Genomic DNA, 24,920 nt, shown 5'->3' with positions numbered 1-24,920 from the left:
GATTAGCGAAATTAGGATTATTTAGTCTAGAAAAAAGACGACTGAGGGGCGATCTAATAACCATGTATAAGCATATAAGGGGACAATACAAATATCTCGCTGAGGATCTGTATATACCAAGGAAGGTGACGGGCACAAGGGGGCATTCTTTGCGTCTGGAGGAGAGAAGGTTTTTCCACCAACATAGAAGAGGATCCTTTACTGTTAGGGCAGTGAGAATCTGGAATTGCTTGCCTGAAGAGGTGGTGATGGCGAACTCAGTCGAGGGGGTCAAGAGAGGCCTGAATGTCTTCCTGGAGCAGAACAATATTGTATCATACAATTATTAGGTTCTGAAGAAGGACGTAGATCTGGGGATTTATTATGATGGAATATAGGCTGAACTGGATGGACAAATGTCTTTTTTCGGCCTTACTATGTTACTATGGATGATACAAAACATGATGTCCCAGATGTGTTCAATCGGATTCAGGTCTGGGGAACGGGTGGGCCAGTCCACAGAGTTATATTCTGTTGTTTAAGTGTTCCCTTTATTTTTTTGAGCAGTGTTTATGCTCAGTAGTGATTAGTGCTGTGGAGTCAGAAGTCAGGGAGATTGAGGCGTCAGAGTCGGTGGTTTGTCAAACCGACTCCACAGTCTTGAACACAACTCCACCAATCTCTCCTATTCTCATTTACAGCTTCTTTATCTCCTCAGACACAGCTTCCTCACTCATCTCATCTAGAGCTCCCTCGCTTCATCCTCTGCTCAGACACAGCTCTGTCGCTTCTTTTCCTCCTCAGATGCAGCTCCCTTGCTTCATCCCCTTCTTAGACGCATCTCTCTCGATTCTCCTTCTCCACAGACGCAGCTCCATCGCTTCTTCATCTCCTCAGACACTGCTCCCTCGCTTTTTTTTCTCCTCACACAGCTCCCTCGCTTTTCCTCAGACACAACTACCTAGCTTCTCCTCAGACACAGCTCCCTCGCTTCTTCCTCTCCTCAGACACAGCTCTCTCGATTCTTCTTCTCAGACACAGCTCCCTTGCTTCTTCCTCTCCTCAGCCACAGCTCCCTCGCTCCTTCCTCTCCTCAGACACAGCTCTCTTGATTCTTCATCTCCTCAGACACCGCTCCCTCAATTCTTCTTCTCCTCAGACACAGCTCCCTTGCTTCTTCCTCTCCTCAGCCACAGCTCCCTCGCTCCTTCCTCTCCTCAGACACAGCTCTCTTGATTCTTCATCTCCTCAGACACCGCTCCCTCAATTCTTCTTCTCCTCAGACACAGCTCCCTTGCTTCTTCTCCTCAGACACACTCCCTCGCTTCTTCTCCTCAGACATAGCTCCTTTGCTTCTTCTTCTCCTCAGACACAACTCCCTCACTTCTTCCTCTCCTCAGATACAGCGCCCACACTTCTTCCTCTCAGACACAGCTCTCTCACAATGTCCTCTCCTCAGACACAGCTCCCACACAACTTCCCCTGTCAGAAACAGCTTCCTTGATTCTTCTTCTACTCAGACACAGCTCCCTCACAACTTCCTCTCAGGCACAGTTCACTCACAACTTCCTCTCAGGCACAGCTCCCACACAACTTCCTCTCCTCAGACACAGCTCCCTCAATTTTTCCTCTCAACTCAGACATAGCTCTCACAACGTCCTCTCCTCAGACACAGATCCCACACAACTTCTCCTCCTCAGACACATCTCCCTCACAGCTTCCCCTCAACAGACACAGCTCCTCCTTCACAAATTCCCCTCAACAGACACAGCTCCCTCACAACTTCCCCTCAACAGACACAGCTCCCTCACAACAGACACAGCTCTCACACAACTTCCTCTCCTGACACAGCTCCCTCTCTTTCTTCCTCTCCTCAGACACAGCGCTCGTTTCTTCCTCTCCTCAGACACCGCTCCCTTGTGTGAAAGAAATGGTTAAACTGAATTTGAAAATATATTCTCTTATAAGCAAAGGGTCAGTATTATCATCTAAAGGCTTGTTTCCATTTGCGAGAAACACATCCGTGTCTCCCATGTGGAAACCAAGCTGTGGCGCCGGCACTGTGGAGCGGAGCGTGCGGCCGCATAGGAACACATGGAGCTGCACAGCTCCGCTCCAAAGTGCCGGCACCACAGCTTGGTTTCCACATGCGAGATACGGACGTGTTTCTCGCAAGTGGAAAGGGGCCCTCTGTCTTCCTGTGTCCAGTTTCCCGTACACTCCATCTTGTTAAAGGTCAGTTATTCTCGTAAGACTGCCACAAGGATGGGAGTTGATATCCTCTTGAGGATGCATCTGTTCTTGACCTCTTCACCAGAATAACCCACCCGGTTCTGCCAAATCCCTTGTTAAACCACAAACATCACAAATATGTACAAAACACCACCGCATTCCTGTTTTTAGAAATCTACTTGTATCCCAGGACATGAGTGATAACCCGTCAAGAATTGTATATGTTTTGCCAAGTGTTTTTGTAACCTATACTCCTTGTGACTTTTTCCTATAAAAAGAAGGGCTCAATAAAGGAAGGACAGGATACTTTGGAAAGACAACCTGTAGTCTGTCTCTCTGATTTATTTCTCCTAATAGGCGCCTATCAACTGCTATACCTGAGGTTGGTTTCCATTTGAGAGAAAATCTCGTCTTTAACACTTGCTTCCTCCTCTCCTGACACAGCTCCCTCGCTTCTTCCTCTCCTCAGACACTGCTCCCTCGCTTCTTCCTCTCCTGACACAGCTCCCTCGCTTCTTCCTCTCCTCAGACACTGCTCCCTCGCTTCTTCCTCTCCTGACACAGCTCCCTCGCTTCTTCCTCTCCTCAGACACTGCTCCCTCGCTTCTTCCTCTCCTGACACAGCTCCCTCGCTTCTTCCTCTCCTGACACAGCTCCCTCGCTTCTTCCTCTCCTGACACAGCTCCCTCTCTTTCTTCCTCTCCTCAGACACAGCTCTCGCTTCTTCCTCTCCTCAGACACAGCTCCCTCGCTTCTTCCTCTCCTCAGACACTGCTCCCTCGCTTCTTCCTCTCCTGACACAGCTCCCTCGCTTCTTCCTCTCCTGACACAGCTCCCTCGCTTCTTCCTCTCCTGACACAGCTCCCTCTCTTTCTTCCTCTCCTCAGACACAGCTCTCGCTTCTTCCTCTCCTCAGACACAGCTCCCTCGCTTCTTCCTCTCCTCAGACACAGCTCCCTCGCTTCTTCCTCTCCTCAGACACTGCTCCCTCGCTTCTTCCTCTCCTGACACAGCTCCCTCACAACTTTCTCTCCTCAGACACAGCTCCTACACAACTTCCCCTCCTCAGACATAGCTCCCTCGCTTCTTCCTCTGCAGACACAGCTCTTTACGTCTTCCTCACCTCATCAGACCCAGCTCCCTCACTAATACCTCGCCATCCATGATTCCACACCCTCAAACACAGCTCCCTCAATCACAACTTCCCCTCCTTTCCCACATGGCGCCTCCTCCTCTCCCTCCCTGCAGCCTACGTCCGCCCGTTCAGTTCAGTGTCTTGCGCTCAGATTAGATAACGTGCAGGATGTACACAACGATGTCCTACTAACTTATGGCCTTGGCGATATGAGACTTGTCCCGGTAACCAGGCTGAAGACTGTGCTGGACGTGCAGCGCTGCGGGTCGGGCTGTAGTGTGCCGCTGATGCATGTGGACGAGGAGGCTGCGGGCTGCACACACCGCATGTGAGTACGGGTGTCTGCGCTCAGCCCTGCTCTGTGGGGTGGGTCCTGTGTATGAATGATCCCAGCATAGTGAAACCATGGACTTCTTACTACGTGTCTGTGGATGATGGAGGCATGCTACTGCAGGGTGCTTCTGCACATGTATTGCAGGAAGCAACTGTCCTTGTAGTGGACCCATAGGTGCCTTGTACTGGCATAGTGTTTGTCACTACATTGCAGTGGGTACTACATGCCCCATGGCACTTGAGGAATAGGGCACAGAGATAAACCCTCATGTCTTCACCCACAAGTATCTGGAAGTAATGTGTCACACAGAGTGCAGCTTAAAAGCCAAACCGCCTTTTCCTGATAATTCCTGAACTAGTTGATGTGGAAAAAAATGGGTGTTTTGTTAGTATGGCGGTATGTTCTGTTGGCATGAATTCGGTTCTGCAGGGTTACTGTTTATGTGATGGCTAAATCCAGTTAATTGAATGAAAGAAAAGCTGCAGTACCCTGCACAACCACTACTAAAAGTACTGCGCTGTGGAGTACAGAGCAGTGTAAACAATGACAGGAGACAGGGCTTGCCGGGATGTAGCTGCCCCTATAAACAGCTGATTGCTGAGGGTACCACATAATCATGGGTATCCTAAAGCCATCATACACATTTGACTTAGGGTACTGTCACACAATGCAATTTTGATCGCTACGACGGCACGATCCGTGACGTCGCAGCGTCGTATGATTATCGCTCCAGCGTCGTAGACTGCGGTCACACGGTGCAATCACGGCGCTGGAGCGATGCCGAAGTCCCCGGGTAACCAGGGTAAACATCGGGTTACTAAGCGCAGGGCCGCGCTTAGTAACCCGATGTTTACCCTGGTTACCAGCGTAAACGTAAAAAAAACAAACAGTACATACTTACATTCCGGTGTCTGTCCTCCGGCGTTCTGCTTCTCTGCACTGTGTAAGCGCCATAGCCGGAAAGCAGAGCGGTGACGTCACCGCGTCACCGCTGTGCTCGCTTTCCGGCCGGCAGGCGCTCACAGTGCAGAGAAGCTGAGACGCCGGAGGACAGACACCGGAATGTGAGTATGTACTGTTTTTTTTTTTTACGTTTACGCTGGTAACCAGGGTAAACATCGGGTTACTAAGCGCGGCCCTGCGCTTAGTTACCCGATGTTTACCCTGGTTACAAGCGAACACATCGCTGGATCGCTGTCACACACAACGATCCAGCGATGACAGCGGGAGATCCAGCGACGAAAGAAAGTTCCAAACGATCTGCTACGACGTACGATTCTCAGCAGGGTCCCTGATCGCTGCTGCGTGTCAGACACTGCGATATCGTAACGATATCGCTAGAACGTCACGAATCGTACCGTCGTAGCGATGAAAATTGCACTGTGTGACAGTACCCTAACATCTGCCAAACCCCCTGATAAGGACGGGTTTGGCTGACCACCCAATGTTTATGCGGTGCCCCCCTACTCTTCTGACAGACGATGTCAAGGGCTATAAGATATCCAGCATGTACAGCAGTGGAGGTTTGTACAGAGCGAGTGCTCCTATGTATTGGAGAGTCGGACGAGATGGCTACTGGCCGAGCAATCATTGAAAAATAAATGCATTGCAAAGCCATGTATCAATGACCATGTTAATCAAGGCCAGCACACAGGTTACACACTGATACCATCTGTGTGCTGTCTCTTATTTTTATAGACCCAAAGACTTGCATGGGTAATTTTGATCTGTGAGGGCAGCATGGTGGCTCAGTGGTTAGCACTGCAGCCTTGCAGCACTGGAGTCCTGGGTTCAAATCACACCAAGGACAAGCTCTGCAAGGAGTTTGTATGTTCTCCTGGAGTTTTCGTGGGTTTTTTCCGGTTTCCTCCCACATTCCAAAGACATACTGATAGGGAATTTAGCTTGTAAGCCCCATCGGGGACAGCGATGATAATGTATGTAAAACGCTGCGGAATAAGATAGCGCTATTTAAGCAAAGCATAATAAATCTGTGACACATGGTCAACAAAAAGGACATGGACATGTGAATACCGCCACAGATTATAAGGGCTATGTGTTCTATCCATCAAAAACTCTTGCTACCACACATTTGTGATTCACGGACATCTAAATGAGGCTTAGGCTGGGTTCACATAGCGTTGCAGGCATCCGTTAGACGGACTACGTTACACCGCGGTGTAATACAGTCCGGTAACGCCGCCATTACTTCCTATGTCGGACGCATCACTAGCGCACGCCCACATTGAGTGACGGACCCTGGGACGCAGGCTGCAGCATTTCCGTGTCTGTCACTGCTAGCGCAGATAGAGCATCTGCTACCTCTATCTGCGCTAGCGCGATGGAATGTCGGCACTTGCGTTAACAGCAGCCCGTTAACGCATGTGTTGAACGGGCTGCTGTTAACGTAATGTGAACCTAGCCTAAGTCCGCAGTCTGCATTAGACTCAACATGTTAGGGCATCTTAGGTTAGACTATGGGTTGAACTAGATGGACTTAAAGTCTTCCTTCAACCTTAATAACTATGTAACTATGTAAGATGGTAGATGAGATTATTTCTTTGCACTAGATGGTAAGCAGTGCCCTAGTGCTGGATAACTTTGGATGTGTGCACTGCAGCCACCAGAGGTGCAAGACAATGGGAGGAGCAAGTAGAGAAACTACAATAAACAAATAGTTGCACATTTCATTACTTGATATTGATGTAAAAGCAAATGGTGAGTTAATAAAAAAACAAACAAAACATTAGCATACAATTGACATGGAAATTTATGTTAAGGAAGTGGACAAAGCCACCATATACATAATAAATGCTTCAATAGTAGCAGAAATAAGTGGTTAAATTTGGAGAATCACATTCAGGTGACATGCTAATTCTGTTAGTTAACATGACAGAGAAGCTGTATATACATGAAACCAAAGGAAGCTCAAAGCCCAGAATGGAAAGGTTCATTTATACTGCACTAGTAGTGTGAATGAGTGTTCATAGGTGTACTTGTTTCCTAATAATCGTGCAGTGTAAACAGGCTGCAGATCACCCAACAATCGAGTAAATGATAACCTGATCTTTTTTGCCGTACAAATGATTGTTTTTGTCAGTACATCATCCTACAGAACTCAAGCTATTGAGAACAATGGCAGCATATGTAGCACTGAATGATCTACTACAGAATTACATAAAAAACGTTACTTTGTCCGTTGCCGCCGGACAAACAATTTTCGACGGATCCGGCAAACGATGGATGAAACATGAGGCCATCTGTCGCAATCCATCGCTAATAAAAGTCTGTGAGAAAAAAAAAACGGATCTGGCGGCATCAGTTGCCGCATCCGTTTTTTTCAAAATTCAACGGGTTGCGACTGATAGCAAAAAACTGATGAGTGAAAGGGGCCTTACAATGCCACCTTTCATGGGGAAACATACATTGTTGATGATCGTTCTTGGACTTGATGTGTTAGGCTGGCGTCACACTAGCGAGTTTTACGGACGTATGAGAGGTGCAGAAAATACGGATTGCATACGGCCCAATGATTCTCTATGTCCCAGGTCCTATCTGCCGTATTTTACTGATCCGTATTATACGGTCTTGTACGGCCGTAGAAAATCGCAGCATGCTGCGTTTGTCACCGTATTGCGCAAAAAAATCGCCAATGAAAGTCTGAGGGGCGAGAAAAATACGGATTACACACGGACCAGCAGTGTGACTTGCGAGAAATACGCAGCGGTGTTCTATAGAAAAGCCGGTAATTCAATTGCCGGCTTTTTCTTTCTCCTTCACAAACCCGACATGATATGAGACATTGTTGCATACAGTAAACCATCTCATATCCCTTTTTTTTTTTTTGGATATTCCACACTACTAATGTTAGTAGTGTGTATGTGCAAAATGTGGGCGCTGTAGCTTGTAAAATGAAGGGTTAAAGCGCGGAAAAAATTGGCGTGGGCTCCCGCGCAATTTTCTCCGCCAGAGTGGTAAAGCCAGTGACTGAGGGCAGATATTAATAGCCTAGAGAGGGTCCATGGTTATTGGCCCACCCGGCTAAAAACATCTGCCCCTAGCCACCCCAGAAAAGGTACATCTGGAAGATGCGCCTATTCTGGCCCTTGGCCACTTTCTTCCCACTCCCGTGTAGCGGTGGGATATGGGGTAATGAAGGGTTAATGTCACCTTGCTATTGTAAGGTGACATTAAGCCAGATTAATAATGGAGAGGCGTCAATTATGACACCTATCCATTATTAATCCAATAGTACGAAATGGTTAATAAAACACACACACATTATTACCTTCCGTCGTTCTGTCAGTCCCACTATGTAAATCCATCTGAAGGGGTTAAATCATTTTACAGCCAGGAGTTGTGCTAATGCAGTCGCTCCTGTCTGTAAAATGTTGTGCTTGAGAAGGCTCAGTGTGAGCCGAAACGTCGCACAGAGATGTGGGCTGAATAAATTTCACATTTTTTCACCCTGAAAAGGATTTGGAGTGCTGCCTTCTTTTTCTATTTTTGTATACATGTTGGGTAGATGTATGGACTATTCTATACAGGAGGCTAGGCACCCACCGGTGAGCATTGTGCTGTTCCTTTTTCTTCTCTCTCTCTCTCTATCTATCTATCTATCTATCTATCTATCTATCTATCTATATATATACACACACACACACACACACACACACACACACACACACACACACACACACACACACGTGTGTGTGTATATGTGTGTATGTATGCGTGTGTGTGTGTGTATATATACATATATGTGTGTATATATATATATGTACATATGTTTTAACGAACATTTGAGCACATAAATCCATTAGATGTCGGTTTTGCTAGCCTGCGAGAAAATATCGCAGTACGGATGCCATACGGATTACATACAGAGGATGACATGCGCAAAATACGCTGCCACACCCTGCCTATGGATGACATATGGATCACTATTTTGGGAACATTTCTGCGTATTACGGCCGTAAAAAACGGACCGTATTTTCATACGCTGAGTGTGACGCCGGCCTTAGAAGCAGAAAAATTAGCAAATGTAAGGATCTAAGTTGCTTTGTTGTGATGTCCTAATGACTGGGTCCAGAGGATGTTCAAAGTACCCAGAGTCACCCCTCACTTGAATACTTTGGTATATTTTCACCCTTTGTTTGGCTTTTTTGCTAGGTTCACTAAATGCTAAAACTGACCTGCCATTATGATTCTCCAAGTCACACCGAACATGTGTAGGTCTTTTTTTATCTAAGTGGTGAAAAAAAATCCAAAATTTGCTTAAAAAAAAATAGCGCAATTTTCCGATACCCATAGCATCTCCATTTTTTGTGATCTGGGGTTGGGTGAGGGTTTATTTTTTGCGTGCCGAGCTGACTTTTTTAATTTTACCACTTTTGTGCAGATAGTTTTTTTTGATCGCCTGTAATTTTGCCGTTTTGATTTTTTTTTTCTCGCTACGCCGTATAACGATCAGGTTAATCCTTTTTTTTATTGATAGATCGGGCAATTCTGAACGCGGCGATACCAAATATGTGTTTGATTTTTTTTTTTTAATCATTTTATTTTGATGGGGGCGAAAGGGGGGTGATTTGAACTTTTATACACAGTATATTTTTTTTATCTTTTAAAAGCATTTTTTTTTTTTTGGCATGCTTCAATTAGCCTCCATAGGAGGCTAGAAGCATGCACTACACTATCGCCTCTGCTACATAAAAGTGAAGCACGGATCACCTCTACACTGTGTTCCAAATTATTATTCAAATTGGATTTAAGTGTCATAAAGATTTAATTGTTTTGTTTTTCAAATAAACTCGTGGATGGTATTGTGTCTCAGGGCTCAATGTATCACTGAAATCAATCTTAAACACATGTGATAATTAATTTTCCAGGTGATTCTAATTAAAGGAAAACTACTTAAAAATGATGTTCCACATTATTAAGCAGGTCACAGTTTTCAAGTAACCTGGGAAAGAAAAAGGATCTCTCTGCTGCCGAAAAGCATCAAATAGTGCAATGCCTTGGTGAAGGGATGAAAACATTAGAAATTTCCCAAAAACTTAAGCGTGATCATCGTAGTGTTAAGAGATATGTGGCTGTATCTGAGCACAGATGTGTTTATGCTGATAAAGGCATAATGAGGAAGATTTCTGCCAGGCAAGTTCATCGGATTAAGAGAGCAGCTGCTAAAAAGCCATTACAAAGCAGCAAGCAGATATTTGAAGCTGCTGGTGCCTCTGGAGTCCCTCGAAACTCAAGGTGTAGGCTCCTTCAAGGCTTGCTGTGGTGCATAAACCTACTATTCGGCCACCCTTAAACAGTGTTCACAAGCAGAAATGGTTGCATTGGGCCCACACATACATGAAGACTAATTTCCAAACAGTCTTGTTTACTGATAAGCGTTGAGCAACCCTGGATGGTCCAAATGATGGATTAGTGGATGGTTGGTGGATGGCCACCATGTCCCAACAAGGCTGCAACGTCAGTAAGGAGGTGGAGGAGTCATGCTTTGGGCCGGAATCATGGAGAAACAGCTAGTAGGGCCCTTTAGGGTATGTGCCCACGTTGCGGATTCTGCTGCGGATTTTTCCGCAGCGGATTTGGAAAATCCGCAGTGCAAAACCACTGCGGTTTTAACTGCGGATTTTCTCGCGGTTTCTTCTGCAGATTCCTCTGCGGGGTTTCAACTGCACTTTCCTATTGGTGCTGGTTGAAAACCGCTGCGGAATCCGCACAAAGAATTGACATGCTGCGGAAAATAATCCGCTGCGTTTCCGTGCGGATTTTTCCGCAGCATGTGCACAGCGGTTTTTTTTCCCCATAGGTTTACATGGTACTGTAAACTTTGGGAAAACTGCTGCGGATCCGCAGCGTCAAATCCGCTGCGGATCCGTAGCAAAATCCGCAGCATGTGCACATACCCTTAACCCCTTCCCCTTCCCTTCATGACCCAGCCTATTTTGGCCTTAATGACCTTGCCGTTTTTTGCAATTCTGACCAGTGTCCCTTTATGAGGTAATAACTTAGGAACGCTTCAACGGATCCTAGCGATTCTCGTGACATATTGGGCTTCATGTTAGTGGTAAATTTAGGTCGATAATTTTTGCGTTTATTTGTGAAAAAATTGGAAATTTGGCAAAAATTTTGAAAATTTTCGCAATTTTCACATTTTGAATTTTTATTCTGTTAAACCAGAGAGTTATGTGACACAAAATAGTTAATAAATAACATTTCCCACATGTCTACTTTACATCAGCACAATTTTGGAAACAAATTTTTTTTTTTGCTAGGAAGTTACAAGGGTTAAAAGTTGACCAGCGATTTCTCATTTTTACAACAAAATTTACAAAACCATTTTTTTTAGGGACCAACTCACATTTGAAGTCAGATTGAGGGGTCTACATGGCTGAAAATACCCAAAAGTGACACCATTCTAAAAACTGCACCCCTCAAGGTGCTCAAAACCACATTCAAGAAGTTTATTAACCCTTCAGGTGCTTCACAGCAGCAGAAGCAACATAGAAGGAAAAAATGAACATTTAAATTTTTAGTCACAAAAATGATCTTTTAGCAACAATTTGTTTATTTTCCCAAGGGTAAAAGGAGAAACTGGACCACAAAAGTTGTTGTCCAATTTGTCCTGAGTACGCTGATACCTCATATGTGGGGGTACACCACTGTTTGTGGGCACGGCAGGGCTCGGAAGGGAAGGAGCGCCATTTGACTTTTTGAATGAAAAATTGGCTCCAATCTTTAGTGGACACCATGTCGCGTTTGGAGACGCCCCGTGTGCCTAAACATTAGAGCTCGCCCACAAGTGACCCCATTTTGGAAACTAGACCCCCCAAGGAACTTATCTAGATGCATAGTGAGCACTTTGAACCCCAAGGTGCTTCACAAATTGATCCGTAAAAATGAAAAAGTCCTTTTTTTTCACAAAAATTTTCATTTAGCCTCAATTTATTTCACTTTCACATGGGCAACAGGATAAAATGGATCCTAAAATTTGTTGGGCAATTTCTCCTGAGTACACCGATACCTCATATGTGGAGGTAAACCACTGTTTGGGCGCACGGCAGAGCTCGGAAGTGAAGGAGCGCCATTTGACTTTTTGAATGAAAAATTAGCTCCAATCTTTGGTGGACACCATGTCGCGTTTGGAGAGCCTCCGTGTGCCTAAACATTGGAGCACCCCCACAAGTGACCCCATTTTGGAAACTAGACCCCCCAAGGAACTTATCTAGATGCATAGTGAGCACTTTGAACCCCAAGGTGCTTCACAAATTGATCCGTAAAAATGAAAAAGTACTTTTTTTTCACAAAAAATTTCATTTAGCCTCAATTTTTTTCATTTTCACATGGGCAACAGGATAAAATGGATCCTAAAATTTGTTGGGCAATTTCTCCTGAGTACACTGATACCTCATATGTGGGGGTAAACCACTGTTTGGGCGCACGGCAGAGCTCGGAAGTGAAGGAGCGCCATTTGACTTTTTGAATGAAAAATTAGCTCCAATCTTTGGTGGACACCATGTCGCGTTTGGAGAGCCTCCGTGTGCCTAAACATTGGAGCACCCCCACAAGTGACCCCATTTTGGAAACTAGACCCCCCAAGGAACTTATCTAGATGCATAGTGAGCACTTTGAACCCCAAGGTGCTTCACAAATTGATCCGTAAAATGAAAAAGTACTTTTTTTTCACAAAAAATTTCATTTAGCCTCAATTTTTTTCATTTTCACATGGGCAACAGGATAAAATGGATCCTAAAATTTGTTGCGCAATTTCTCCTGAGTACACTGATACCTCATATGTGGGGGTAAACCACTGTTTGGGCGCACGGCAGAGCTCGGAAGTGAAGGAGCGCCATTTGACTTTTTGAATGAAAAATTAGCTCCAATCTTTAGTGGACACCATGTCGCGTTTGGAGAGCCTCCGTGTGCCTAAACATTGGAGCATCCCCACAAGTGACCCCATTTTGGAAACTAGACCCCCCAAGGAACTTATCTAGATGCATAGTGAGCACTTTGAACCCCAAGGTGCTTCACAAATTGATCCGTAAAAATGAAAAAGTACTTTTTTTTCACAAAAATTTTCATTTAGCCTCAATTTTTTTCATTTTCACATGGGCAACAGGATAAAATGGATCCTAAAATTTGTTGGGCAATTTCTCCTGAGTACACTGATACCTCATATGTGGGGGTAAACCACTGTTTGGGCGCACGGCAGAGCTCGGAAGTGAAGGAGCGCCATTTGACTTTTTGAATGAAAAATTAGCTCCAATCTTTGGTGGACACCATGTCGCGTTTGGAGAGCCTCCGTGTGCCTAAACATTGGAGCACCCCCACAAGTGACCCCATTTTGGAAACTAGACCCCCCAAGGAACTTATCTAGATGCATAGTGAGCACTTTGAACCCCAAGGTGCTTCACAAATTGATCCGTAAAATGAAAAAGTACTTTTTTTTCACAAAAAATTTCATTTAGCCTCAATTTTTTTCATTTTCACATGGGCAACAGGATAAAATGGATCCTAAAATTTGTTGCGCAATTTCTCCTGAGTACACTGATACCTCATATGTGGGGGTAAACCACTGTTTGGGCGCACGGCAGAGCTCGGAAGTGAAGGAGCGCCATTTGACTTTTTGAATGAAAAATTAGCTCCAATCTTTAGTGGACACCATGTCGCGTTTGGAGAGCCTCCGTGTGCCTAAACATTGGAGCATCCCCACAAGTGACCCCATTTTGGAAACTAGACCCCCCAAGGAACTTATCTAGATGCATAGTGAGCACTTTGAACCCCAAGGTGCTTCACAAATTGATCCGTAAAAATGAAAAAGTACTTTTTTTTCACAAAAATTTTCATTTAGCCTCAATTTTTTTCATTTTCACATGGGCAACAGGATAAAATGGATCCTAAAATTTGTTGGGCAATTTCTCCTGAGTACACTGATACCTCATATGTGGGGGTAAACCACTGTTTGGGCGCGCGACAGAGCTCGGAAGGGAAGGAGCGCCATTTGACTTTTTGACATACATAGTGTACATCAGGTTGGTGTGTGTGTGTGTTGTAGTGTATGTCAGGTTGGTGTGTGTGGCGTATACTACACCACACACACCAACCTGACATACGCCACACCACACACCAACCTGACATACACTACACCACACACCAACCTGATGTAGTGTCAGGTTGGTGAGTGTGGCGTAGTGTACATCAGGTTAGTGTGTAGTGTACATGTGGTGTAGTGTACGTCAGGTTGGTATGTGGTGTAGTGTACGTCAGGTTGTTGTATGTGGTGTAGTGTACACCACACACACGCACCAACCTGACGTACACTACACCACACACCAACCTGACATACACTACACCACACACACCAACCTGACGTAGGGTCAGGTTAGTGTGTGTGGTGTAGTGTATGTCAGGTTGGTGCGTGTGTTTGTGTGGTGTATACTACACCACACACACCAACCTGACGTACACCACACACCAACCTGACATACACTACAACACACACACACACACCAACCTGACGTAGGGTCAGGTTGGCGTGTGTGGTGTAGTGTACGTCAGGTTGGTGTGTAGTGTACATGTGGTGTAGTGTACGTCTGGTGTGTGTGTGTGGCGTATACTACACACACCAACCTGACGTACACACCACACACCAACCTGACATACATTACACCACACACCAACCTGACGTAGGGTCAGGTTGGTGTGTGTGGTGTAGTGTACGTCAGGTTGGTATGTGGTGTAGTGTACGTCAGGTTGGTGCGTGTGTTTGTGTGGTGTATACTACACCACAGACACCAACCTGACGTACACCACACACCAACCTCACATACACTACAACACACACACACACCAACCTGACGTAGGGTCAGGTTGGCGTGTGTGGTGTAGTGTACGTCAGGTTGGTATGTGGTGTAGTGTACGTCAGGTTGGTGCGTGTGTGTGGTGTACACTACACCACACACCAACCTGACATACACTACACCACACACACCAACCTGACGTAGGGTCAGGTTGGTGTGTGTGGTGTAGTGTACGTCAGGTTGGTGCGTGTGTTTGTGTGGTGTATACTACACCACACACACCAACCTGACGTACACCACACACCAACCTCACATACACTACAACACACACACACACCAACCTGACGTAGGGTCAGGTTGGCGTGTGTGGTGTAGTGTACGTCAGGTTGGTATGTGGTGTAGTGTACGTCAGGTTGGTGCGTGTGTGTGGTGTACACTACACCACACACCAACCTGACATACACTACACCACACACACCAACCTGACGTAGGGTCAGGTTGGTGTGTGTGGTGTAGTGTACGTCAGGTTGGTATGTGGTGTAGTGTACGTCAGGTTGGTGCGTGTGTGTGGTGTACACTACACCACACACCAACCTGACATACACTACACCACACACACCAACCTGACGTAGGGTCAGGTTGGTGTGTGTGGTGTAGTGTACGTCAGGTTGGTGCGTGTGTTTGTGTGGTGTATACTACACCACACACACCAACCTGACGTACACCACACACCAACCTCACATACACTACAACACACACACACACCAACCTGACGTAGGGTCAGGTTGGTGTGTGTGGTGTAGTGTACGTCAGGTTGGTATGTGGTGTAGTGTACGTCAGGTTGGTGCGTGTGTGTGGTGTACACTACACCACACACCAACCTGACATACACTACACCACACACACCAACCTGACGTAGGGTCAGGTTGGTGTGTGTGGTGTAGTGTACGTCAGGTTGGTGCGTGTGTTTGTGTGGTGTATACTACATGACACACACCAACCTGACGTACACCACACACCAACCTCACATACACTACAACACACACACACACCAACCTGACGTAGGGTCAGGTTGGCGTGTGTGGTGTAGTGTACGTCAGGTTGGTATGTGGTGTAGTGTACGTCAGGTTGGTGTGTGTGTGTGTGGTGTTGTGTATATCAGCCTGGTGTGGGTGAGTTCTGTAGTGGAATATCAGGATGTGGCTAGTCCACGGACGTGTGATGAATTCTGAAGCATTCATCCAAACACAGTCCAGGTTTGTCGGGACACGTTTCACATTGGAAACGAGTTTCCTTTCTTATCCCCCTTTTATAACATACCCGGCACCTTTTTCTTTTTCGCCCCTCTCCGGGAAAATGTTGCCCTGGTACAATACGGGAACCTTGAGTTCCAGGGGTGCTGGGGCCCGCTCCTTCCTCGTCTCCAAACATCAGGGCCTTTATCACCGCCTCCTGGAACTGAAGGAAGGTGTTGTTGTTCTGACCTGCACATCGTGATAGCACGTATGCGTTATACAGTGCCATTTGTACGATGTGCACAGCCAGTTTTTTATACCACACCTTTGTTTTCCGCATGGCACTATAGGGCTGGAGGACTTGATCAGAAAGATCAACTCCCCCCATGTGTTTGTTGTACCCCAGGGCACAGTCCGGTTTGTGGACCTGTGCTGGGGTACCTCAAACGGTGGTGGCCGTGGTGCCGGGACCATGGATTGTGGTCAAGAAAAAGACGTCTCTTTTGTCTTTGAACTTGACCACAAACATGTTGCCGCTACATTGGGCCCGGCTCTCACCCTTTGGGAGAGCCTGCTCAATTAGCGACAAAGGGAGACCCCTCTTGTTTCTGCGCACAGTACCGCAAGCGACGGTAGCTCTGGCAGAGAGGGATTGAAAGAGTGGGATGCTTGTATAAAAGTTATCAACGTACAGATGGTAACCTTTATCAAGCAGTGGGTGAACCAAATCCCACACTATTTTCCCACTCACCCCCAGAGTGGGTGGACATTCTGGGGGCTGGATACTGCTGTCCTTTCCTTGATAAACTCTAAAGCTGAGCGTGTACCCTGAGGTACTCTCGCAGAGCTTATAGAGCTTAATCCCGTACCTTGCCCGTTTGCTGGGCAGGTACTGACGGAACTGAAGCCGCCCTTTGAAGTGGATGAGGGATTCATCCACACAAATTTCCCTTTGGGGAATGTACACTTCAGCAAACTTGTTGCTGAAGTGTTCGATGATAGGCCGAATTTTGAACAGTCTATCAAAATTCGGGTCATCGCGGGGAAGGATGTCTGTGTTGTCCCTAAAATGTAGAAATTTATGAATCGCTTCAAAACGTTTGCGATTCATAACCATGCCATATATTGGAGTTTGATATAAAATATCAGTACTCCAGTATTGGCAAATTTTTGGTTTCTTCACAATCCCCATGTGAAGGACCAGTCCCCAATATTTCAACATTTCTACAGAGTCAACAGGACTCCAAGCAGAAAATGATGAAACTGGGTTTTGGGAAAAAAATTGCAGGGCGTATAAATTTGTTTGCTCCACCATGAGACTGACAATTGACTCGGAGAAAAAGACTTTGAAAAAGTCTATTTCCCTGAGGTTGGCAGTCTCAAATTGGATTCCTGATTGGGGAATGAAATCAGGAATCCGTGGAGCAAAATTTTCAGGGACGGGGGTCCAGATGGGGGCACTAGTGCTAGGTTGGGCGTGACTAGCACTAGGTTGGGGGTTACTCACCCTTGGTTGTGGGTCTTCTCCCCCGGCCTCCGACTCTTCTTCCCTGGGCTCTGGACGATTTCTCGTTCTGCGACTTCTTGGGGGTGGCGAGTCCGTGTCACTGGAGGAGGAAGAGTGAGAGGAATACAAAAAAGTGGGGTCCTCACCCTCACTATCAGCTTCGGAGGCAAGAAAGGAATATGCCTCCTCTGCCGAGTACAGCCTTTGTGACTGGGATGTCTGGGACGAGCGGGACATTGTGTGTGTGGTGTGTGTAAAAAAAAATAAGCTTTATTATAGTGTGCGTGTGTGTATGTGCGAGTGTTTAGTGAAACTTTTTACTGCAGGAGGGGACTTTCAGGCGTGGGGGGCTGAGGAGATGCAGGATCCGGCAGCAGCAGCAAGGGGAGCGATCAGCGGGGCGCGGGAGCGATCACGCGGGAGCGATCAGTGGGGCGCAGGAGCGATCACACGGGAGCAATCAGCGGGGCGCGGGAGCGATCACACGGGAGCAATCAGCGGGGCGCGGGAGCGATCACGCGGGAGCGATCAGTGGGGCGCGGGAGCGATCACACGGGAGCAATCAGCGGGGCGCGGGAGCGATCAGTGGGGCGCGGGAGCGATCACACGGGAGCAATCAGCGGGACGCGGGAGCGATCGGCGGGGCACGGGGGAGCTGTCAGGCGAAGGGGCCTGAGGAAATGCAGGAGCCAGCAACAGCGGGTGTGGGGGGGGTGATCAGAGTGATCACTGGGGTGGGTGATCTCCGGGGCGGGGCAGAAGGTGGCTGTCAGGAGCGGAGGGAAGGAGGGGGCAGGGGAGATGTAGGAGCCTGCAGCAGGGAAGGGTGATAACTGGGCAGGGGGGTGATTTCTGGGGCGTGGGGGAGAGTGGAGGTCAGGGGGGGGGAAATCGGACGGGGGGGGGGGGGGGAAGTACCGGAAGGCGGACCAGAAGGCGGCGATCAGCGGACCGGGAGGCGGACAGGTGGCGATCAGCGGGGCACGGGGGAGCTGTCAGGCAAAGGGGCCTGAGGAAATGCAGGAGCCAGAGGGGGGGGGGGGATGGGGTTGGTGGTGGGGGTGGGGTGATCAGGGGGGCAGGGGGTGATAAGAGTGATCACTGGGGTGGGTGATCACCGGGGGGGGAGACGTTAGAGGGTGGCTGTAGGAGCAGCAAGGAAAGTTGATCCCTGGGCAGGGGGGTGATTTCTGGGGCGTGGGAGGGAGTGCAGGGGGGATCGGATGGCGGGGGGGGGGATCGGATGGTGGGGGGAGCGGGAGGCAGAAGGGGGGGGGGGAGTACCGTAAGGCGGCAGTGGCGGTCAGGAGTCAGCAGGGGCGGCAATGAATAGGTGGCAGCATCGGTAAGGCGGCGGCGGCGATCAGGCAGCGGCGGCGATCAGGCAGCGGCGGCGGGTGCAGCGGGCAGGAACCTCACTCTCCAGCTTCCACGGAAGGGATGAAGCTGGAGAGTGATGTCAGACATGTTTCACTCCGCCCCTCCACATCTGATTGGAGGGAAAGCGTCACATGGACGCTTTCTCCAATCAGAGCTGGAGGGGGGTGAAACAGGGGGCACAGGAGCGATCGTGGCCACGGGGGGGCAAAGCCACCCCCCTGGGGTCAACTAGAGGTCCTCACGTACCTGCGGGTCCGGTGACATTTCATTGACCCCGGTCACCGGACCCGCAGGAACGCGATCAAACCATGACGCATACGCTGCGTCATAGGTCGCTTTGGCACCGACTTTCATGACGCAGCGTATGCGTCAAAGGTCGTTAAGGGGTTAAGGTTCCTGAAGGTGTGAAAATGACCTCTGCAAAGTATACTGTATAGAGTTTCTGATTGACAACTTTCCTCCATAAAAAGCAGAAATGTGCCTTCAGGAGCAAAATCATCTTCATGCATGACAATGCACCATCTCATGCTGCAAAGAATACCTCTGAGTCATTGGCTGATATGGGCATAAAAGGAGATAAACTCCTGGTGTGGCCACCATCTTCCCCTGACCACAACCCTATAGAGAACCTTTGGAGTATCATCAAGTAAAAGATCTATGAGGGTGGGAGGCAGTTCACATCAAAACAGCAGCTCTGGGAGGCTATTCCGACTTCATGCAAAGAAATACAAGCAGAAACTCTCCAAAAACTCACAGGTTCAATGGATGCAAGAACTGTGAAGGTGATATCAAAGAAGGGTTCCTAAGTTAACATGTAACTTGGCCCGTTAGGATGTTTTGGAGTTAAATAGATTTTTTGTTCAGTGAATGTGACCTCCTAATGCTGCAAATTCCACAAATGAGCATTTTCAGTTCTTTAAAACATATCAAATGTTTAGAAATTCTACTGTGCCTAATAATTTGGAACAGTGCATTTTAAGTTTTTATTCATTTTGGAAATTACACTGTTATCATTGGGAGGTTTCTTCAATAAAATTCGATGTATACTCTAACGGGTGATTACATTTATTAGACTGACTGTCATTTGCACCAACCATTTAGGAAAATGCAATAAAAATGTCAGTTGCATAATAATTTGGAACATAGTGTATGTAGCAGAAATGCAGCATTGCTTTGAGTGCCGACCACAGGGTGGCACTCACAGCTAACAGCCATGAACAGCCATAGAGGTCTCAAGGAGACCTCGGGTTGTTATGGCAATGCACCGATGACCCCTGATCATGTGACGGGTTCAGCAGTGTGAGCGCTTCCAGCCGCGCGGCCGGCGGCGCTTGTTAAATGCAGCTGTCAAACTCTGACATTTAACTAGTTAATGGGCGCGGGCGGATCACGATTACGCTCGCGCTCATTGCGGCCACATATCAGCTGTTGATAATAGCTGACATGTCGCGGCTTTGAGGTGGGCTCACCGCCGGAGCCCACCTCAAAGCGGGGGAGTCTGCCAGCTGAAGGGATAGTACGTCAGCTGGCAGAAAGGGGCTAGTCTTTTCCTTTTATTAGCCAGTCTCAGATACGGCTTTTTCTTTGCCACTCTGCCTTGAAGGTCAGCATCCCAGAGTCGCCTCTTCACTGTAACTTTTTTCTGTCCATTTTGAGAGTTTAATGGAACCAACAAATGTAATGCTCCTGATTCTCAGCTATCCCAAAGGAAGGTCAGGTTTATAGGTTCTCTAATCAGCCAAACTGTTTTCAGCTGTGCTAACATACTTGCACAAGGGTTTTTAAGGGTACTCTAACCATCCATTAGCCTTCTTATAAAGTTATCAAACACAAAGTACCATAAGAACACTGGAGTGATGGTTGTTGTAAATGGACCTCTATACACCTATGAAGATATTGCATTGCAAACCAGACTTTTGCAGCTAGAACATTCATTTACCACATTAACAATGTATAGAGTGTATTTCTGAATCACTTAATGTTAGCTTCATTGGAAAAAAAATGTTTTTCTTTCAAAAATAAGGAAATTTCTAAGTGACCCTAAACTTTTGAACTGTAGTGTAGTGTAGTGTGTGTATATATGTGTGTGTGTGTGTGTATATATGTGTGTGTAATAAATATATAATACTGCTGCTTGAGAGAGGATTTTGTATCCGAAACATTGCCACGCCATTCAGGCAATAAAATCCACTTTTTTCTATTTTTTTTGCTGCTTTTCTTATTTTGCTTATATTGTTGGAGGCCATTGGACTACTGGCTGGAAGAGCTTTGCACTATGGTTGAGGTATTTCTGGATGCTGTTCCAATTTTTGTATATATATATATATATATATATATATATACCGTATTTTCCGGCATATAAGACGACTTTTTAACCCCTGAAAATCTTCTTAAAAGTCGGGGGTCGTCTTATACGCCGGGTATCGCCTTGCCGGGTGTATATGGTGGGTGGGGGGGGAGTGAGCCTGATGACGACGAGGGGGCGTCTCACAGGAAAGTGAGTATCCCCCATTACCTCATTGTATCACTGCAGCGTGGCGTCTCTGCTGGGAGCGGCGGCGGCTGTGCTGTGGGGCGGCGGCTCCTCTTCTTCAGTGTGGGGCCTCTGTGCTGCTGGGCGGCGGCGGCGGCTTATCTTCAGGCAGTCGGGGCTCCTCCGGTATCTCCTTAAAGCCCAGAGGCCCTGCCGGCAACTCCATCGGTGCAATGCAGTGGCCTCCGGGAACATGGCCGCTGCTCAGATTCAGATCTGAATCTGAGCATGCGCCGCCCCCAGCGGCCATTTTCCCGGAGGTCACCGCATAGCAGCAAGGAGCTGTCTCCGGGAAAATGGCCGCTGCTCAGATTTAGATCTCGTCTCCCGAGATCTCGGGACGAGATCTGAATCTGAGCAGCGGCCATGTTCCCGGAGGCCACTGCATTGCACCGATGGAGTTGCCGGCAGGGCCTCCGGGCTTTAAGGAGATACCGGAGGAGCCCCGACTGCCTGAAGATAAGCCGCCGCCGCCGCCCAGCAGCACAGAGGCCACACACTGAAGAAGAGGAGCCGCCGCCCCACAGCACCCACGCGGCACAATGAGGAGCAGCAGCCGCCGCTCCCAGCAGAGACCCCACGCTGCAGCGATACAATGAGGTAATGGGGGATACTCACTTTCCTGTGAGACGCCCCCTCGTCGTCATCAGGCCCACTCCCCCCCCCCCCCCAAAAGGCACAAAAGTCACCGGCCCTATAAGACGACACGGTTTATAAGAAGACCCCCGACTTTTAAGAAGATTTTACATTTTAACTGGAAAAGTTGGGGGGTCGTCTTATACGCCCAGTCGTCTTATACGCTGGAAAATACGATATATATATATATATATATATATATATATATATATATATATATATATATATATATATATATATATATTACTCAAAAAAAGAAAAAGCAGCACAAAATAATTGAAAAAAAGTGGACTTTAATGCCTGAACGGCGTGGCAACGTTTCGGATGTGTTATCCTTTGTCAACCCACGCAGTACATTGCGCAGCCCACACAGTACATTGCGCAGCCCACGCAGTACATTGCGCAGCCCACGCAGTACATTGCGCAGCCCACGCAGTACATTGCGCAGCCCACGCAGTACATTGCGCAGCTCACGCAGTACATTGCGCAGCCCACGTTGTATATTGCACAGCCATGTAGTATATAGCACAGCCCATGTAGTATATTGCCCAGCCACGTAGTATATTGCCCAGCCACGTAGTATATAGCACAGCCCATGTAGTATATTGCCCAGCCACGTAGTATATTGCCCAGCCACGTAGTATATTGCCCAGCTACGTATATAGCACAGCCCATGTAATATATAGCACAGCCCATGTAGTATATTGCCCAGCCCACGCAGTATATAGCAATGTGGGCATCATATCCCTGTTAAAAAAAAGAAATAAAATAAAAAATAGTGATATACTCACCTTCCGGAGCACCCGGATCCAAGCGATGCTCCTTGGCGCTCCGGTCCCAAGAGTGCATTGCGGTCTCGCGAGATGATGGCGTAGCGGTCTCGCGAGACCGCTATGTCATCATCTCGCGAGATCGCAGCATGGAGCGTCGGGAGGAGCGGGTAAGGCCTGTTGTCGATCCGGGGGCCGACGGACTGTGAGTATCTAACGATTTTTTTTTTTATTATTATTTTTAACATTAGATCGTTTTACTATTCATGCCACATAGGCAGCATGAATAGTAAAAAGGTGGTCACACAGGGTTAATAGCAGCGGTAACTGAGTGCGTTACCCACGGCATAACGCGGTCCGTTACCGCTGGCTTTAACCCTGTGTGAGCGGTGAGCAGAGGGGTGTATGCGGGCGCCGGGCAGTGAGTGCGGGGAGTAAGGAGCGGCCATTTTCTTCCGGACTGTGCGCGTCGCTGATTGGTCGCGGCAGCCATGACAGGCAGCTGCCGAGACCAATCAGAGAACGAATAACCGCGACAGAAAGAAAGACAGACAGAAAGACGGAAGTACCCCTTAGACAATTATATAGTAGATATATATAATATTGCTCAAAAAATAAGGGGAACTCTTAAACAACAGACTATAACTCCAAGCAAATCAAACTTCTGTGAAATCAAACTGTCCACTTAGGAAGCAACACTGTTTGACAAAAAAATTCACATGCTGTTGTGTAAATGGAATAGACAACAGATGGAAATTATTTGCAATTATCAAGACACAATAAAGGAGTGGTTCTGCAGGTGGGGACCACAGACCACATCTCAGTAACAATGCTTTCTGGCTGATGTTTTGGTTGCTTTTGAATGTTGGTTGTGCTTTCACACTCGTTGTAGCATGAGACGGACTCTACAACGTACACACAAGTGGCTCAGGTACTGCAGCTCATCCAGGATGGCACATCAATGAGGGCTGTGGCAAGAAAATTTGCTGTGTCTGTCAGTGTAGTGTCCAGAGGCTGGAGGCGCTACCAGGAGACAGGCCAGTACACCAGGAGACGTGGAGGGAGCCTAAGGAAGGCAACAACCCAGCAGCAGGACCGCTACCTCAGCCTTTGTGCAAGGAGGAACAGGAAGAGCACTGCCAGAGCCCTGCAAAATGACCTCCAGCAGGCCACAAATGTGCATGTGTCTGCACAAACTGTTAGAAACCGACTCCATGAGGATGGTCTGAGTGCCTGACGTCCACAGATGGGGGTTGTGCTCACAGCTCACAGCCATTTGCCACAGAACACCAGGATTGGCTAATTTGCCATTGGCGCCCTGTGCGCTTCACAGATGAAAGCAGGTTCACACTGAGCACGTGACAGACTGGAGATGCCGTGAAGAGCGATCTGCTGCCTGCAACAACTTTCAGCATGACCGGTTTGGCAGTGGGTCAGTAATGGTGTGGGGTGACATTTTTGTGGAGGGCCGCACAGCCCTCCATGTGCTCACCAGAGGTAGCCTGACTGCCATTAGGTACCAAGATGAGATCCTCAGACACCTTGTGAGACCATATGCTGGTGCAGTTGCTCCTGGGTTCCTCCTAATGCAGGACAATGACAGACCTCGTGTGGCTGGAGTATGTCAGCAGTTCCTGCAAGATGAAGGCATTGAAGCTATGGACTGGCCCGCCCGTTCCCCAGACCTGAATCCGATTGAACACATCTGGGACATCATGTCTCGCACCATCCACCAATGTCACGTTGCACCACAGACTGTCCAGGAGTTGGCGGATGCTTTAGTCCAGATCTGGGAAGAGATCACTCAGGAGACTATCCGCGGTCTCATCAGGAGCATGCCCAGGCGTTGTTGGTGAGATCATACAGGCATGTGGAAGCCACAGACACTACTGAGCATTATTACCTTGTCCTGAGGCATTTCCACTTAAGTTGGATCAGCCTGTAACTTCATTTTCCACTTTAATTTTGAGCATCATTCCAATTCCAGACCTCCGTGGGATATTAGTTGTGATTCACATTGACATTTTTAGGTTTTATTGTTCACAACATTGTGCCACTATGTAATTAATTAAGATTTTCAACTGGAAAATTTCTTTCAGTGATATCTAGGATGTGGGATATTAGTGTGCCCTTAATTTTCTTGATATCTATCTATCTATCTATCTATCCTATCTATCTATGTATCTATATCTATCTGTATATCTATCTATCTTTCTATCTATCTATCCTCTGGCAAAAATTATGGAATCACTGGCCTTGGAGGGTGTTCATTTTTTTAGAAGAAAAGCAGATCACAGACATGGCACAAAACTAAAGTAATTTCACATGGCAACTTTCTGGCTTTAAGAAACACTAAAAGAAATCAAGA

At 47.4% G+C, this 24,920-nt stretch overlaps 1 protein-coding gene across 3 annotated transcripts in view; it reads left to right on the top strand.

Annotated features, from left to right (window-relative positions):
• Positions 1-3,236: 3,236 nt before the first annotated feature.
• Positions 3,237-24,920, top strand: part of C5H15orf39 (chromosome 5 C15orf39 homolog) — a 134,380-nt gene continuing 112,696 nt past the window's right edge. For all 3 annotated transcript variants that reach the window (XM_077263978.1, XM_077263979.1, XM_077263981.1), the window contains exon 1: positions 3,237-3,674. In XM_077263978.1, the coding sequence (XP_077120093.1) occupies positions 3,638-3,674 (37 nt within the window). In that variant the 5' untranslated portion in view covers positions 3,237-3,637. The remainder of the gene's footprint in view (positions 3,675-24,920) is intronic.

This window comes from Ranitomeya variabilis, chromosome 5 (genome assembly GCF_051348905.1).
Source record: "Ranitomeya variabilis isolate aRanVar5 chromosome 5, aRanVar5.hap1, whole genome shotgun sequence".
Taxonomy (NCBI): Eukaryota; Metazoa; Chordata; class Amphibia; order Anura; family Dendrobatidae; genus Ranitomeya; species Ranitomeya variabilis.
This window is presented reverse-complemented; position numbering and strand designations above follow the sequence as displayed.